Raw genomic sequence first — 18,018 nt, forward strand, 5'->3', positions numbered from 1 at the left:
GTGCCTAAGACATTCGTTTGTTTTGTATGTTTCTTTCATGTGTTCTGAAAATGGTTGTAGCTCAACATAAAATAGCTCGACGTGAGTACATTATAACATGTATAAGATTTCTATTTGTTCTTTAATTTACGAATAACCAACTTAAAAAAAGTGACAAAAAGCAACTTCTTTTTTTAACTAGTAACAAAAAGAACTTCATTGATTCTGACGCGATGACGTTCTTAAAGAAGAGCTGCAAAACATGGAAAGTATTATGACAACCCAAAGCACCTAGCAGGGTAATAGAGGTGGTGCTTTGACAGGAAGTTCAGGAGTAATTCAAAATTACAAACAAATTATTTGCTAATTTTTAGTAGCTTTGGTAATTTTAAATTCCTTAAAATATATGCCCTGATAGCATAGCACCTGCAACCAAGCAGTAGATCAGATTTGCCAATAGGGGCCTGCGTCTGCGACCCTACTATGTTGTCATTATAAAATTTGAGAGTTGCCGGTGTACTATGTTTTGGACGCACATGTTCCAGTTGTTGACAGTATTTTGGTTTCGATTATTAAATGTTTCATCTGATTGTTTATTGACAAATTTTCATCATGTCCGTAGCGATAGCGGAGGACTTGACGCAGTCTAACTTCCAAAAAAAGAACGAAGAAATTTTTTTGAGACGCGGCAACTATGTATAGCCAAACATTGCAGTTTCTGCCCTTTAGACTATATCTCCACAAATCGTCGCAAAGTGGCAGATGTTCAGGAACAGACCTGCAATAAAATTTATCTGCCACATGCGACGCAGATTTTTTTGGTAAAATTTTTGTTGTTTCCAGTCACATTTTTTTTGTAAAAATTATTTGGCAGATGATGAGATAAAACTAAGCCAGCTTGTTTAAACTAATTAGGTGTAAAATTTAATTTTTGCGTAACGAAGCTGAAAGCGTCAACTCTAGCGATATCATTCATTTTAGAAATTGTACTTCAAAGACTGCGTCACACTTTTCTCGAAGAGATTTTTGTTGGCATTATAGATTAATATTTGACTAAATGCGAATTTCTATAAATCTGTTCGAAATGACATACTTCACTTGTCTTCATTTTAAAGTGAAATAAAAATTTACAATTTTTTCCACATAAGAGGCTCTCATTAAATTTATACTCGTGGCGGTTCAAAATTTTTATTTTGTGGCAGATCATATTAGAGAGGCTAAATATTCGTTTAAAAAAATCTCTTCTAGTGCTTGTTAAGTGCTATGTTGATAGCTATTCTCTCACTTCAAATGAAATTTGGGTACCTTTGTAGAGGTAAAATGTGTTTTTACAGGTAACTTCCAGCGTTCTATAATTGGTTAACAATTTCCTTGTGTACAAATTATTTACTTTTCTAAATGACTTCGACAATGAAATTCAATTTCCAATTGAAATTGAAGTAAATTCAAAATCACTATTATATTAAATATGTGGAACCTTAGTAATCGATATATCAATTTTCCGGCAAAGAACAACTACAACAATATTGTCGTTTTTATGACAAACTCTTTTTATTGAAATAAGTTTCATTAAAGCATTAGTCGCTTATAAGAGGCAGAAGCAATGGTTGTTAGCTCACGAATCCATAAAATTCAAGTTCACAAAGTGATGAATCTGTTAATTTCTTTCTTTTATCGTATCGGGGTTTGGCATTTTGGAGATAAACCTACAATTAGAGAATCTGTTATCAAATGGTTCTATTTCGTCTATTATTTTGTATTCTTCGTTTCATTGTTGTGCGGAATGATTTCCAGTTCTAACAAAATACACCAGTCCACATTCACGGCATCTGTGACGGTTATCGTTGGAGTTTTGCTAGTTAAACTTCAAATTTTGCTATGGGAGCAAGAAATGGTTCTCGGATTGTTGAATCGCATTAGTGTTTATTCGATTCGAAACGACGAAACTTTTCTTATCTGCAGTAACAAGCTAGAAGTTTTCATAAAATTTGCAGTTGTATTCTATGGTGCAACTTTCGTTACCGCAACTTTCGCAAGTTTTGTGGTACCATTTCTTGGAAAAGAGAAATCGATTATTTACAGTTTTGCATTCCCTCTGGATTGGAAAAGTGATAACTTTGCCTATTTTTTGGCAAATGCTTTTATCACAAGCCACACGTACTTAACGATCGTGGTTATTCTATTTTCGATCATCATTTGGTATTTAATTATGCAATGCTCGTTAAGATATGAAGGTCTGGCAGGTGATGTGAGAATCATGGGACGAATTACCGAACAAAAAAACGGGAAAATGTCACACAACGCTTTTATGCAGGACTTGAAGGAATTGATTATTGCCCACGCTTACTTGAGAGGGTATAATACTCATTCAGAAACAGTGCAATTCCTTTAATATTTTAATTTTTTTAATTTTTCTAAAGACTAATCGACGAATTTGAATCATTATCGTCGAATATATTTTTTCTTCAATTTTGTACCAGTGGTGCATGCATCTGCGCAACAACTTATTGCCTTGCATTTGTATATGAATTAAATTTACCGTCGGGTCTATTTCTAAAAAAAATGGGACCTCAATTCAAAAGGATTTTTCTGTCGCTTAAATTCAATTATTTCTAGGATAACAGTGAAAACATGATAGAACGCATGATTACCATCTATATGTTTGGGTACAATATTGCCGAATTGTTTATGATTACGTACTTTGGAAACGAGATGATGCTGTCAAGCTCTCGTCGCTACTATAGTTTGTTTGAATCAAATTGGTTCGATCAACCACAAACGACCAGCAAGTGCATGATCATTTTTGGTGAATATTTAAAGCAACCACATGCGCTCTTGATTGGTAAACTGTTTCCGTTGACTTTGGAAACTTTTAATAGGGTAAGCTCGATCGTTGATTTGTTTGACCTTTTGTACATTACCTAACTCTTGTTACAGATTTTACGTTCAGCTTACAGCATGTTCAATATTTTAAAAAGCACTCAACAGTAATACAGATTGTGAAAGTAGTCACAAATTAGAGCACCTAAAGCACAAATAATTATTAGCAGCTAGGGCAAATCTTTTGCATTATATAAACGACACAGTTCGGAAGAAATTATTTAAAGTCCCAGGAATCAACTTCGGAATCAACGGAATTTCAATGAAAAATAAAAATATTTCAAAGAACGCAAGAAACATAGAATTTCAGTCCTTTAAATCTAGGACTCCAACAAAGACCAGCTCGGCTTTTAATTATGTTTTCGTACGAAATGTAGATGAAAAAGGTTGTGACGATTATTTTTTTTTGTTGTTTATCGCATAATAGAATTTCATTAAACTTTATTTGAAAAATTGGAAAAATGCCCGGAAAACACTTTATAAACTGATCTCATCATAAGAATGTAATTTTATGGTTTCTTTATTCCACCAAACACGTACTTATGAGTGAAACGACACTCTTTATGCTTCTTTCGTTAACCACTTGTAGATCGATGTGAAACAATTATACCTGTAGAATGCTAACCAATTACAAACTTTAATTGAGTTGAGTTTAGTTGAATTAATATTCCTAAACTTTAACAAGAAAAAGAAATCATCGAAAAATAGTCTAAGTGTTCATTGACCATTCCCTAATGATCCGAAAATATTCTTCTTCTTGAATCAGTGGTGAAATGAAAAACTTGCGTCGCATTTATTGAGAAAAACGTTGCATGAAAGTCGGAGATAAACGTTTTTTTAATTGATTCCGGTATTTCACATTTTTGTAAGTGAATTCACATTCAAGGGTTATGTTTCCATTGTTTTTGAAGGATAAGAAACCGATTTTGTTTCTGTCTGTATATTTTAGTGAGTATTTATTAATGATCTGCACACTATTGAAAGCGTGGCTCGGAATTCGCTTTAAGCACTAAAAGATAAATAGGATTCTCTAAGCATTATATGCTGCTGTTATTCCCTTGACTGTAAGTCATGGGTTTTACAAAAGCAAATACACCGTACATAACACGTTCACTATGATTAAAAATGTATGGAAATGTGATGAAAAAACGTTAAATACTAAAATTTTGTGCCCTTTGTTAACATGATAACTTGAGCAAATCTCAACCGATTTTCAAAAACTTTTCTTTAATCGATAGAGGATTGAAATCCTCAGGTCCAGTTTGAAAATGGGCGAAATCGGTCCAAGGATCTAGCAGTAGTTCTCGAAAGAAGCCTTTTCTGCTCTTTGTTAACACGATAACTGGAGCTAAGTTTAACCGATTTTCAAAAACTTTTTTTTAATCGACGAAGTATTGAAATCCTCACGTCAAGTTCGAAAATGGGCGGTATAGGTTCAACCATCTGGTGGTAGCTCTCGAAAGAAGCCTTTTCTGCTCTATGTTAACACGATAACTGGAGCAAAGTTCAACGGATTTTCAAAAACTTTTTTTTTAATCGATGAAGTCATGAAATCCTCAGGTCAAGTTCAAAAAGGGGTGGTATCGGTTCAACCATCTGGGAGTAGTTCTCAGAACAAACCTTTTCTGCTCTTCGCTACCACGATAACTGGAGCAAAGTTCAACCGATTTTCAAAAACTTTTTTTTATTCGATGACAGGGCCTATTAAGTAGAATTAATTTGCAAAATTTGCAAAAATTCAAAGAAATTTACAAAAATTTGCACAAATTTACGCTTCATTTTCAGCACATTTTGCAAGTCTTTGCGTTCTTTTGTCTGTTTTAGTACAATTTAAAGTGAATAAAGCAATTAATTTCACTTTGAAGGTGTGTAGAAGTTATTTTTTGAAAAATTTTGCAAATTTGTGGAGAATTTTGTGTGAATTTTTGCAAATTTAATTCTACATAATAGGCCCTGTCGATGAAGTCGTGAAATCCTCAGGTCAAGTTCGAAAATGGGTGGCATCGGTTCAACCATCTGTAAGTAGTTCTCAGTAAAAGCCTTTTCTGCTCTTTGTTAACAACGTAACTGGTGTAATTCTGAGCCGATTTATCAGAAAAAAAGTTTGATAAAGCACAGAATTCTTGAGCTTAGGTTTCAAGATAGTTTATATTGGTCTAACGATCTAGCTGCTGTTGCTAAACGAATTTTTGGATCTCTTTCAATAATTGTTTCTTGTTATTTATTTTGTCTGTTAACCAAAGCGAATAAATCACAAAAAAATAATGAGTGTGGAGTTTCACACGAGTTTCAATTTTATTGAAGACATTCATCATTTTATAGACAATAACGGTCTAATATGAGCATAAAACCAGACCAGTAACAGAAAATGAAGTTGTGAATCAAAAATTAGTATCGCTTTGTAACGTTTCAAGACTTTACGAAGAGTTTCAGTAAAACTAAACAGAATTAAATTATTTATGAGAGATTTAAACCGTTCTAGTAGTTCTTTTTAATTAACCAATAAATCATTACCAATACAACATCTATTAAGAAGTTCAGGTTCAGACAATCAAGGGATCTGGCCCACCCAACCGGTGGGACCTAGTACACAATATGCTTGCGAAAAGATTACAAGTTCAAGAATAAAAACCCTTGAAGATTTTATGCATAAAATAGGTTTCCCTAAGGATCTGATACGAGTTTCTTGGCCAGACAGTAGACAGTGACACGTGTTTTATTTTCCAATTTTTTGTTCTTTTTGTTATGGTAAATAATGTCTAGACTTAAAGTTCGGAAAGACCAAACACTGTAACCGACTACATTCAAGAGTTTAACGTGCAACAACCCTTTTTATTTTAATTAAGATGTCATTTCGAACACAAACCGGCATAATAAATTTTCAATTTTACTCTTACATTCGGTTTTAGTGGTTGTGGGTGGGCAATGTTTTCATTCTGAATGTAGCCGAGAAAGGCGGAATGGGTGGGTGAACAGGCGTTAAGCATGCATAAATTACTACGTCTGTTTAATATCTCAGATTTACTTATCACTCTTGCTGTATCGTTTATCCTCAGTAAGAAGTTTATAACAAAAACCGTTCCGAGTTTCATAAGCAAATCGAAATGAAACTTTTACTTATTTAGAAATACGTGACATTGCGGGGTCACTCATCAAATCTCTATTGTTTCTATGTTTCTCTAAATCTTTCTTCTCATAGTTCCTATTCCTTCTCATAGTGCCGAATGGTACAGGCAATATATTCTTTTTGTATTATCTGCAATTTTGATTCCATTGTGGCTAAATTTGGTAACCGGTAGTGAAAAAAGTTATTCCCTGTTACAACTTCTCATTTTTCCATTTTTATGATGAGTTATCCAATATTCACAGTAAAAAAAAAAACAAGATTAGTTTGAAGGTAAAAGAAAGGTAAAAAGCAGTCTAGAAGTGGGAGTGGGATTAAATTTACAGGCTGCAGTTTATAGACAAACACTTTACCTTACAGTCTGCTTCCAATTCCATAGATTACACACGGCGTCGTAATTCTATAAGCCCCTTCGTACTTCGTACTGGGCTAAAAATAATTCAAACCAACACACCCCATTAAGCAAGTGCAGTTATTACCTCTAACATACAATGAATCAATTTCTTCTACGATTGTTTTGTGTGTTTTAGAATTGTGTGTATATAATTTGTAACATATTAATACTTTATCAATAAAATCGATGCAACGTTTTTCTGACTCTACGTTTACTGCACGGAATAACGAACGTCATTTTTCTAGATGTAATTCGATTTGTCTGTAACAATTCACGCCGTAAGTGTGCCTAAAATTTGAATTTTAAGTGTACGATTCAATGAAAAAGTGAGCCCAAAACATTTCAACGCTTCATGAAAATGACACTACGTTAGAAAGACCTCCGCACTTTCCATTTTGAATTTCGACCGCACTTACGGCGTGAATACCCTCTCTAGCAAACAAACTTCGTTTTGACGCTGTCAAAATACCACCTTGTTCCTTTGTTTGTAGAATCATATGTACACTGTTGAATGATTTCTAATTTTACATCTAAAATGCAAAGGCTACGTTGCACTTTTACCACCTTAACAAATGTAGTAAGGTTGCTAGAGATGGTATTGGTCTGTAATAATTCGGATGGAAGTATTTTTTTGCTTCTGGTTATTCTTGGTAAGTACTTGAAGATTTCAACATTTCTCCATGACATCACAAGATGCAGGTTTAGGTTGCTTTATTGTTATTCATTTTTTCACAACGTTTCTTGGGACTTTGTTAGAAATACGAAAAAATTTCTTGTGTAGAGATAGGCTATCAGGGCTCATCACCTTTCTTCGTTTTTTTAGTCGTTGATGAAATTGGACTCAAAATGGGGTTCCCAGACCTATACTCTTTTTAGAGTACAGGACTCAAGACCATGTATTGTCAATGAAAGGATTACCTGAAGTATTGAAAAAATATTGACGATTTGACTGTGATCGGAACCATTTTATAATTCTATAAAGGAAGCATTTCTTTCTGCCAACTTAACCTAATCTCTTCCACTTCCAAATAATGTACTCTTTCGCACTTACGTATTAATAACATTTATTTTCCTGACCGTAGAAAAATGCTTAATTTTAGCACAATTAATCAGTATCTACCAACTCAAAAAAATAATTAAACGGTCTTCACCAGTAAGTCTGGTAGTACTCAGTATGGTGCACATACATTTTTTGAACTTTTCAGGCATCGCATCATACATAATGCGGAATAAAACGTTGTGGAACCAACTTTCTTTTTCGAAAATTGACTTTTTCATTTCATTTTTAGCGAACGGAGTCATTTTTCTGACACAAGGGCCTGGACTATAGGATCTATCAGTGCAAAGAGTATCGTTACATTAGTATTGATCCTAGGCAACAGTGACGGATCGAAAAACAAGCTGCTTGGACCAGAACCAGGAGTTAGCGTAAGCAATTATGGAGGTGGATCAAGTGAGATAAGCGAAAAAATGCATTCCAATAAGCAGGGTGAGTAGTAGGTTCTACTTATCACTCTCACACCAAATTTGAAACGACTAGCAGGGATACTTGCAGTACACTGAAAGATGAACCAGCACTAACACACCATAGGCATAATGAACTCTCCCATTCAATTTAATTCAATTAATTTGTTCATTTTGAATCTTCTTAATACAAGCGGACTGTCAGTTTACAAAGCATGTAAAGCAAACGAATCCACAGAACACATAATACAAAAGCAAGACAAAACAAGAATATAGAAGCTAGAATGTGAGGCAAATGCGGTGAGATAGATGACGCCCAACATCTTCTATGCTCGGCCTACATTATGACCAGAATCGCCCAGTATCACAGAGGGAACCCATCCGAATAATGCACTTCAATTCATTTACACTGTGAATAGAATCTAACTTAGGACACACACAACAGGTCCAACGGGAGCCTTAGGTGCAGTGATTAGTCCCACCCACCTTAAATTACCTTTAACGTTCAACGCAAAAACAAGCCAAATCCGTTTGTGCGTGTAGAATTTGGCCACACCTAGTGTTTAATATTCAATGCTACGCATGGGACATTTTGAACAATATCGATAATCATTTTGATAATTAGATAATTATCAAAATATTATTAACTATCGATTGTCGATATGTCTTTCTCCTTTTCTCCTTTGTTAACAAACAGATACCTATTGCAACAATTGGCTTGTGTTTATGTACAAATTACTTAATTTTCTAAATGACTTGGACAATAAAATTAAATTTCCAATTGAAATAGATGTAAATTCGACATCATTAACATATTAAATATATGTGGGACTTGAATCGATATATCTATTTTGTCCAACTAAAACAATTGTCCCTGTCGTTTTGATTCAAAACGTATATGTTGCAAGTTATTTATGAAATGAAATGTTTTGCTTTTTCCTCACCAAATTAGACACTCTTAGTAATGATATAAGTTATTCAATAGTGTTCCAGTACAGCATAAGCCGCTTGTTACACCAGACGCAATGGTTGTTGGCTCAAAAATGCATGAAATTCAAGTTCACAAAGTGATAAATCTGTTGATTTCTTTCCTTTATCGTATCGGTATTTGGCATCGAGGAGATAAGCCCACAGTTAAAGAACTTGGAATGAAGTGGTTCTATTGCATCTATTATGCACTTTTCAGTGTTGCATCGTTGTGTGGAGTGATTTTTAGTTCGAACACCCTACATCAGTCTATGTTCACTGCGACAGTGGTGGTTATGGTTACAGTTTTGGAAGTTAAGCTTTGCATTTTAATATGGAAGCAAGACATGGTTCTGGAATTGTTGAATCGGATTAGTGTTTATTCGATTCGAAACAACGAAACTTTCCGCATCTGTGATAGAAAAATGGAAAGTTTTTTGAAATTTGTGGTTGTATTCTATGCTGCTGCTTTCGTTGCAGCTGCTTTTGCTAGTTTTGTGGTACCATTTATTGGAAAAGAGCGAACTTTAGCTTACCTCATGCATTCTTTTTAGCAATTGCTTTTACTGCTACCGAGACGTACTTAACGATCGTGGCTATTCTATTTTCGATCATCATTTGGTTTTTAATGATTCATTTGTCATTAAGATATGAAGGTCTAGCAGGAGATGTGAGAATCGTGGGACGAATTGCCAAACAGAAAAATGGGAAAATGTCAGAGAAGGAACTACACAACACTTTTATGCAGGACTTGAAGGAATCGATTATTGCCCACGCTAACTTGAGAGGGTATAATACTCATGCCGAATGAATGCAATTTATATTTAAAATTTTGTCATTTTTCTAAAGACTAATCGACGAATTCGAATCATTATCGTCGAATACATTTTTTCTTCAATTTGGTACCAGCGGTGTATGCATCTGCGCATCAGTTTATTGCCTGGCATTTGTATATCAACTCAATTGATCTCAGGGCCTATTTCGAAAAAAAAAACGTTTTTTTCTGTTAGCTTCTCAAATATCCAGATTTATTTTGAATCTTACCGAATCCTTCAATATATTTCGATTCGTGAAAGAGATTTCTCAAGAATAGGCCCTGATTTTGATAAAACGATTTTGCTGTCGCTTACCTTCAATTATTTTTAGGATATCAGTAATAACATGATAGAGCGCTTGATTAACATTTACATGTTTGTCTACAATATTTATGAATTACTTATGATTACGTACCTTGGGAACGACATTATGCTGTCCAGCTCTCGTATCAGCTACAGTTTGTTTGAGTCGAACTGGTTTGATCAACCACAATCAACCAACAAGTACATAATCATTTTTGGTGAATATTTAAAGCCTGCACATGAAGTGTTGGTTGGTAAACTGTTTCCGCTAACTTTGGAAACATTTAATAGGGTAGGCTCGATCGTTGATTTATTTGACCTTTTTTACATTGTCTAACTCTTGTTACAGATTTTACGTTCAGCTTACAGCATGTTCAATATTTTAAAAAGCACTCAACAGTGATTGTAAAAAGATTGTAGAAATAGTCACAAATTAGAGCACCTAAAAGCACAATAGCTATTTAGGTATCTGTTGTGGACGATATATTTTAGACAATTTCGTTGTAGCTCAACGAAGTGAATGCGATAGGCGAAAATGCCTAAAATAAACTGTCCACAACAGATGCGTATACAACTTTTCATGCTGAGTGCCTAAATTACGAGAAAAATTCCGAAATTTATGTCCAAGGCATGAAAAATAATTATTAGCGGTTCAGGCAAACGTTTTGCATTATATTAAACGATACATATCGATAGAAATTATACTTTCGATCTGATGATAAATTTCAGGAATAAACTAAATTCCAACGTAAAATTCAAACATAATATTGAAAGGATCACAAGATTGAGAGATTTTTATATCGAACAGTGATTGACATTATGATATGGTAAGAGACGTGGATATAACAAAGGGTTTGCTCCGTTCTGCTTGGTTGAATTGTCAAATGACCTAGGTAGTCAAAACAGACTGTGTATAGATCATTTTCATGACCTTGTAAACATCAGACACGATCCCAACTATCAGGCATGTCAAAAAATATCGAATGAATTGAACGAACGATTTTCATATAAAAATCAGTAAATTGAACGCAGTTAACGTCAATTGATTGAGGTTAAGGACTACTTGACGAAAAATTAAGTGTGGTTACGTTGACAAGTACCGTATAATGAAAATGATCTATACCGATTGTCCAAAAACAGGCAAGAGAATAGAATTTATATAAGAGGCCTCCACGACGCAGTATAGTCCAAAATTCTCACATAAATTCAGTTTTTTATGTTGGTAGCCACAAAGTGGCAGATGATTCGGCTTTTTTTCATTTTTTACCTATTTTAACAATTTTCTTAACAGTATCTACTGTCCTCAACATCTGCTTGTGACGCAACATTTTATTGTTTTTTTTTCTAGAATTTTTTCGGTGAAATTTTTGCTTTTCTTTTTGCGACTCGAAGCGGTAACCCTCACCACCACCGATATCAGTTCTTTTGTAAGTAGATAAGAGGACTTGTGTCACACCTCCACTGTAAGTGGCGTTTGTATGAAACGTTACAATACAAACAATGCTAAGCTGTTCATTAGGACAATGGAGTTTTGCTGTTAAAATAAAAGAATATTGCAATGCCATTTGTAATGTAAACAGTCAAAGGGCCTGACCAAACCATAAGGTGTAACCTAGTACTCGTACAACCAGAGAAAGAAAATTCTCTGACATTCTAAGAGAATAATCTGAAAATCTTCTGAACATTTTTCTTCAAGAAAATCCTTTGCCACTAGAATTTACGATTGTTCTAAACTCGATGTTAGCAGATGCAATACAAGATTCATTAAAAAAAATGCAGACGCAGCATAAATAAAAAGAACGTCGCTTTATTCTAAAAAATATATTAATACAAATTTAGAGTTTTTGTTTTATTAGATTCATAATTCGTTTTTTAAAGTATATTTTCCGTAAATATTACATTTTTGTAGCTACATTTAGCGTCATCCGTTTAATTCATACAATTTTATTTTTTCACCTCAATTTTCTCAATTTCGCACGATTTAACATTTCTAGAAATTTTATAGTTGAACTGAAAAATAGGAATTGATTTTTTTTTGACAATTTTAACTTTTGATAATCAAAAATATTTTCAAATATACTTTCCGTTAGAATAAACTTTTAAGGAAGGAGGAAGAAATTTATTAATTTTATTTTTTTGTTTTTATTGTATTTTTAATTAGCTCAAGTCTCTAAAACAATTTTTCTTTAGATAAATTTTACAATTAATATCAACAAGTAAATAACATGGTTTCATAGTTGTTATAGTAACTTCATATAGTTTTTATAGTAAAATTAATTTCATTTCATTTCATTTTGTTTTTTTTTTTATTGTCAACGTGATTTTAGATTCGGAATATATAAACCAATTCTCTTGAATATATGATATTTCTTATTACTCTCAATAAATATAAATTTTTCTCTTGGTTTTAAAAGCCTTTTTCGATCTTTTTTTAATAAATTTCTTCACAGAATTTTGTGTTTTTTGTTTGATTTGATAAATAATTTTATTTTCATTTTTTTATGTGTGATATAAGTTGGTAGATTGATCATAAAATGCGATTTTGTTTTTATTTCCTTTTTAAATATTATCAATATTAAAAATTGGCGCCAGCGCTATGTAATGTAAAATATAGTTCAATACTTTCCTAATTAAATCATTTTCATTTATCTGGTGTTTCATGTTTTAGAGTAAATTTTATTTTCTCATTTGAAATGTTTCATATTTTTTATTTTTATCTTTTTTATATTTAGAATTTTAAGTGAGCTTTTATTGTTGCTTTCAATTTCTTCCTTATGATTCGAAAATATTCATTTTTAGTTTTAATTTATTTTTGCTGAACGCATTTATTCTTTATACCTTACACCGTTCTATCCTCACCATATCTCACTAATTTACTTTCTTTCTTTTAAGTTGATTTTTGTGCCGCAAGGAAAATAATTTAATCATTTCAAAACTATAACGAAATTATATGTAAAAAGATCCATTCATACAAATACTGACTGAAAGTGTAACTACTCTACAGATGCTTTCTATAAAGCATTACTAATCGACATTTAATTCTGAAATATTAGTTGTAAAATAAACGTTTCGGTATGCCGCAAGAAAGGATGGTGAAATCTCCAAGTTTTTATTCAATTTTTATAAATTTTCAATTACCCAGTGATTTTCTAAGCGTTATGTTGTTGTTAAAGAGAATAGCTGCAATAAGATTACTACTTCGAGAATGGTTTATTCATAAAATATGTATTCTTGAGGATCTGAAACGAATTTCGTTTTGTTTGACCAGTCAAGAGATAGTAACGGGTGTTGCATATTCCTATTTATTGTTTGCTCGGATAAATAATGTCTAGACTATAGTTCAGAAAGACGAAACACAGTAACCAACTATAAGAGTTTAATGTGAAACCCCTTTTGATTTTCATAAGGATGTAACTTCAAGGACAAACCGGCATAATCAATTTTCGATTTTACTTATACATTCGGTTTGATTGAGAGCGCAAAACTTTATTTCAGATAAACAATATAACCGATTTTGAGGCAGTGGGTGGTTATGAGTTATGAGTGGATTGTGGGTTGTGGGTTGGCAATGTTTTCATTCTGAATGCAGCCGAAAAAAAAGACGGAATGGGTTGTTGTTAAGTACATAAATTAGCTGTTCGATATCATATATCAGTCACAGGTTCTCAGATTTGTTTAATCAATATTGCTGTATCGTCTGCCCTCGAGTAACTACGTAGTAAGAAGTTCATATTGTCGTTCTGAATTTCACAAGCCAATCGAGATCAACAATACGTTACATTTCAGAGAGGTATTATTTATTATTCGGGGTCATTCACAACATACGAAGACGTACCTTTCTTCACCTTCTTATTCTTTGTTGTAACACCTTTCCTCAAAGAGTGAATGTGATTGAGTTATTAGACAATATTACCCAGATTTTCTGTCTACGATACACCTTAAATTCACATTGATAATCATTGTTTGGTGTATAGGTCGAAAAATCTCATGATCACCCCATAAGAATTAAAAGACGTTGCATGACGCGTACGCATTTCGCAAAATTCACAAAAAAATACTCAATCTCAAAAGTGAGAAGATAATGATTCGTAGTGACTATTCGCAGGCGCCTGCCAATAGCCAAATTATTATTAAAGATACTATTCGCCTGCCAATAGCATCTTCCCCCTTTACAGAGGCTATTGGCAGGCGCCTGCCAATAGCATTTTCCCTTTTACACAGGCTATTGGCAGGGGGCTGCCAATAGCATTTTTCCTTTCACAAAGACTATTCGCAGGCGAAATGACGTGCCAACAGCATCTACAATAATGATTTGCGTTGACTTCTGAATATGTAATTCTGTTATTGGCTCATCTGAACTCACACAGAGTATTTTACAATACAGCAATTAAGATGTTAGACTCTAACATTTCGCAGACCGGAAACTTATCACGATGTCTAACTATCGGGTCTTTTTCTGCTTTTAGTCAAAAAAGCCAAATAGTGATCGAAATATATCATTTCTTTAGAGTTTGTCATCCCCAAATTACAGGAACACATTCATCACTCATTCATTATTCTAAGAGAAGACCTGACGGCAGCCAATCTTTGCATGTCATTTTGAAGTTGTGGGGGAGGGTTAACTGAGAAAAACTGAAAAATGACCGCTTTACCTGTATTATAGTCATATAAATTTTATGTAGAGGTTTCTTCTTGAAAAAGAGTTTAATTGGTGAAATTGATTCTGTAAATGGATTCACAAGTATCGTCGAATTTAATTTATTTGCTAATAAAATTATTGTCGTTCATTTACTTATTTTGTTTTAATAAAGTCGATTGTTCTTAAATAATTTAAAAATTTTGTTTCTTTTATTATATACTCGATTATTATCTTACTAATTTTTTATATGTATCTTTTATAAATAATCATATGGTTTTTTCATTTATTGTCAATATTGTCATATAGTTTCATCATTTCTTTTGTTTTTGTTTTTCTTCTACAATATTTATATATATACTAAACATCTAAAGCTATTTTTTTCTTTCTGTTCATTAATTGATTTTCTTCATCGTTTAGATATATTGTGTCGCTCGATTATAATATTTAATTTTTTTGTTTTTTTTTTTAATGATTTTAAAAATATTTTTTATACTTTTTTTAGGCAATTTTATGTCATTCATCATTATGTTCATCATTTTCAATAATTTTCTTTTTTTTCCCCTAATTTCTAATGCGATTTTCATATCTTCTTTTTTTTACAAAATAATTGAACTGTACATAAGCGCGTTGTCACTAAATTTGAATTTGAAAGCACTAATTTATTCATTTTATTTTCATTATTTTCAATGGGCTTTGCAGTTTTGTATTTTTCATTTATTTATTATTTTCTTTTTACTGGATGAATCGAACTTTTGTTTTTGCTCGTTAAACTTTTAATTGTTTTTTCACTTGTTTGTTTATTAAAATCTTAAAATTGATTAGGATACTAGGTTTTGTATTGGTGAAGGAGGTAATAGAGAGGAAATTTGATATGTCATCAAAACAAGAACACGTTTTTTTTATCTTTTCATTAAATGTCAACTAGGCTAGAATATATAAAATTTAATTTCTGTATTAGATGACCAATTGATTTTAAGTCTACACAAAAAATGACTTTCTTTTTACTGTGGACCTTTTCTTAACGGCAATCACATCACTATACAGTGCTTTAAATATATCTCTTCTTTTACTTTAAATATTGCGATACGTGATTGCTAAAAATCTTTTACTTCGTTTGTTTAAACGTATACTGCTTTATAAGGGGATGCAAGCAAGACCTCATCACTTATTATTGTCATCGAGTTCGATAACAGATGCCTAGCCGTTTCGAAAAGGCTTAAAATTTTTATTTTTTTTCTTCTTCTTCTTCTTTCATTTTAATTTCTAATCACATCAATTGAGCTAGACGATTTGAGTTTAAAGCGTTACTCTACTAGCTTCTACAAAAAAGAAATTCGTGAAAATGTTAAAGCAAATAAACCTAAGTAATTTCGGTCCTGAAAGCATCAACGAACTGAAAGTCAAGTATGATAACTCAACTTCCGATTTTAACTAGAATCTATCATAGACGGCAATCATATTACCAGAATCGTAGAATTTTACCTTCTGTTGCTGCTTTGACGCCACGTAATTTTTGGCTTCAAATCCGCTTTTACAACATCGTGCAGGTATTTTCAACAGATCGAGAACCAAAATCTTTTACTTCATTTCTACAATCAAATAAATCTGCAATAACCAGATGACCGATAACAGAACGGCATAGCCGCTCGTAAAATGTTGGTGAACATTGTTATAAACAGTTATTGGGTAAAGAAATCGAATGTTGGAAATTGCATCTTGTGTTTGACTTTGTCTCAAATATATTATATTTCAACTCACGAAGTTTGAGTTCTATCATTTTCTCTAATTTCTAGTTTCGTCAGCTCAATTTTTTTATCATCAAGGAAAACTGTAGATTTTTGACTATTGTAACTATTGACTCGCATTTTCTTCGCGTCCGATATACTGGATTAGATCCATTGGATCACATCGATTTCTTTCGTAGAACTTATTACTAGTTATTTACATTTTCAAATTAAAATTATCGTAAATACGATTCTGCCAGGTCGTTATAAGTACATACATTTCGCATACAAAACGAACGTGATAAACGTCGCCGTGGAGGTAGGAATGGAAATGGAACCGAATTGATGGGCATTTAATATGTGTTCATGTGGGGAGATAATCAGGCGGTCCATTTATGTAGTGTCTACTATTATTATTTGTATTTACATATTTTATGTGCGTGGAAGGAACATCATTAATTTAAAAATTAATTTCAAGAATAAAAAATATTTTTGCGTGTTAAAAACACGTTTTCAACAATGTGCGCAAATTGAAAACATTTTTATCGGCATTTTAAACATGAACGCATTTAATTGGACTTGATTTTAATTTCATTCAAACAGAGAAATGGGATTTTTAAGGCGCTAAAAATCGATAGAATATTTTGTGAAGCTTATGCATACGCATTTGCTCTACAGAGACTGTAGTCGCTAAATAAAAATATCGTCGCAGTGGTTTTTATTCGCTTAAAAACGTGAGTGATATTTTCATCGTCTCAAAACAACATCAAACTTAAAGTTAAACAAAATAAAATTCTTTGTTTGAATGGTACATCGACGTGTACGCTAAGAAAATCATACAAAATTAGCTCACAACATTTCACATATTATTAACTGTCTACTTACATTTTAAAAACTAAAGCCTACACTTATCGCTACACTAAATATTCTACGTGAGTTCCCATATCTCATCGATTTATAGTCATTGTTTGCACGTATTTCGGATCCATTTCGTCTAAATCCTTTCCCTTTGTCTCCGGTACAAACATCACCACAAAAAAGAGACCGACACATGAAATGCAAGCATACAACCAAAATGCACCGTGCAGTCCCATTGATTCCTACAGTAACAAAAGAAAGGGAAAAAAAAGTATTCGAGGGGGTTGTTTCAATTTACTATTTTGCCATTTATATTGTTTTTTGGGTGACGTGTAATTTTAATGTTTTTTTTTGTTTGTTTGCAAATGTGGTTTTTCGTTCCACAAAATATTTATTGTTTCGAAAACCGCATTTCACAATTAATTTATTGTTGCGGTATTGTTAACAGAAGCTTACACACAGCAGAGAAGAGAGAAATGATTTTTTCAATGGAAAGAAAGTTCGTTTTAAGCGGGCTATAGCAACAGCTCGGGTTACAGATAATTGGAAATTGTTTGTCTCAATAGAAAATTGCACGAAAAATGGGTGGAGTTTCGATCCTATTTTACACGCATTATTCAACCTAATAAACAACTTTTAGTCAATCAGCTGAAATAAAATGCGTCACAAATTCAAAGTTGCCGGCTGTAGCTACTCTTCTTGTTACTCTTGGTTTCAACCGAAGTAATGGGTAATGAGAAATTTATTTGAAGTCTATCGAGCTCAAATGAATCAAATTTTGATTCATAAACCGAATTTATGCTTCACAACCTCCGATGATGAAACAAACGAATATAAAACCTTGCAAAACGATTTTTTGATTTTATTTCATT

The 18,018-nt window shown here is 32.7% G+C and overlaps 2 protein-coding genes and 1 pseudogene across 6 annotated transcripts in view; 2 read left to right on the top strand and 1 right to left on the bottom strand.

Annotated features, from left to right (window-relative positions):
* The first annotated feature begins 1,582 nt into the window (after window positions 1–1,582).
* On the top strand, window positions 1,583–10,608 carry LOC119066277 (odorant receptor 94b-like). 2 transcript variants are annotated; one of them, XM_037168641.1, is made up of 5 exons: window positions 1,583–2,334; window positions 2,400–2,499; window positions 2,596–2,859; window positions 2,917–3,015; window positions 10,563–10,608. In XM_037168641.1, the coding sequence occupies exons 1-4, from the start codon at window positions 1,583–1,585 to the stop codon at window positions 2,968–2,970; spliced, it is 1,170 nt and encodes a 389-aa protein (XP_037024536.1). In that variant the 3' UTR covers window positions 2,971–3,015; window positions 10,563–10,608. The 2 variants fall into 2 exon arrangements, with proteins under 2 accessions (XP_037024536.1, XP_037024534.1); XM_037168639.1 differs by lacking the exon at window positions 10,563–10,608 and having other exon boundaries at window positions 2,917–3,039.
* LOC119066278 lies at window positions 8,785–10,590 on the top strand (annotated as a pseudogene).
* A 3,999-nt stretch (window positions 10,609–14,607) lies between the features above and the next one.
* The window catches only part of LOC119066276 (facilitated trehalose transporter Tret1-like), a 50,939-nt gene continuing 47,528 nt past the window's right edge, over window positions 14,608–18,018 (bottom strand). For all 4 annotated transcript variants that reach the window (XM_037168635.1, XM_037168636.1, XM_037168637.1 and 1 more), the window contains one exon: window positions 14,608–17,388. In XM_037168635.1, coding sequence (XP_037024530.1) covers window positions 17,236–17,388 — 153 coding nt within the window. In that variant the 3' untranslated portion in view covers window positions 14,608–17,235. The remainder of the gene's footprint in view (window positions 17,389–18,018) is intronic.

This window comes from Bradysia coprophila, chromosome IV (genome assembly GCF_014529535.1).
Source record: "Bradysia coprophila strain Holo2 chromosome IV, BU_Bcop_v1, whole genome shotgun sequence".
NCBI lineage: Eukaryota > Metazoa > Arthropoda > Insecta > Diptera > Sciaridae > Bradysia > Bradysia coprophila.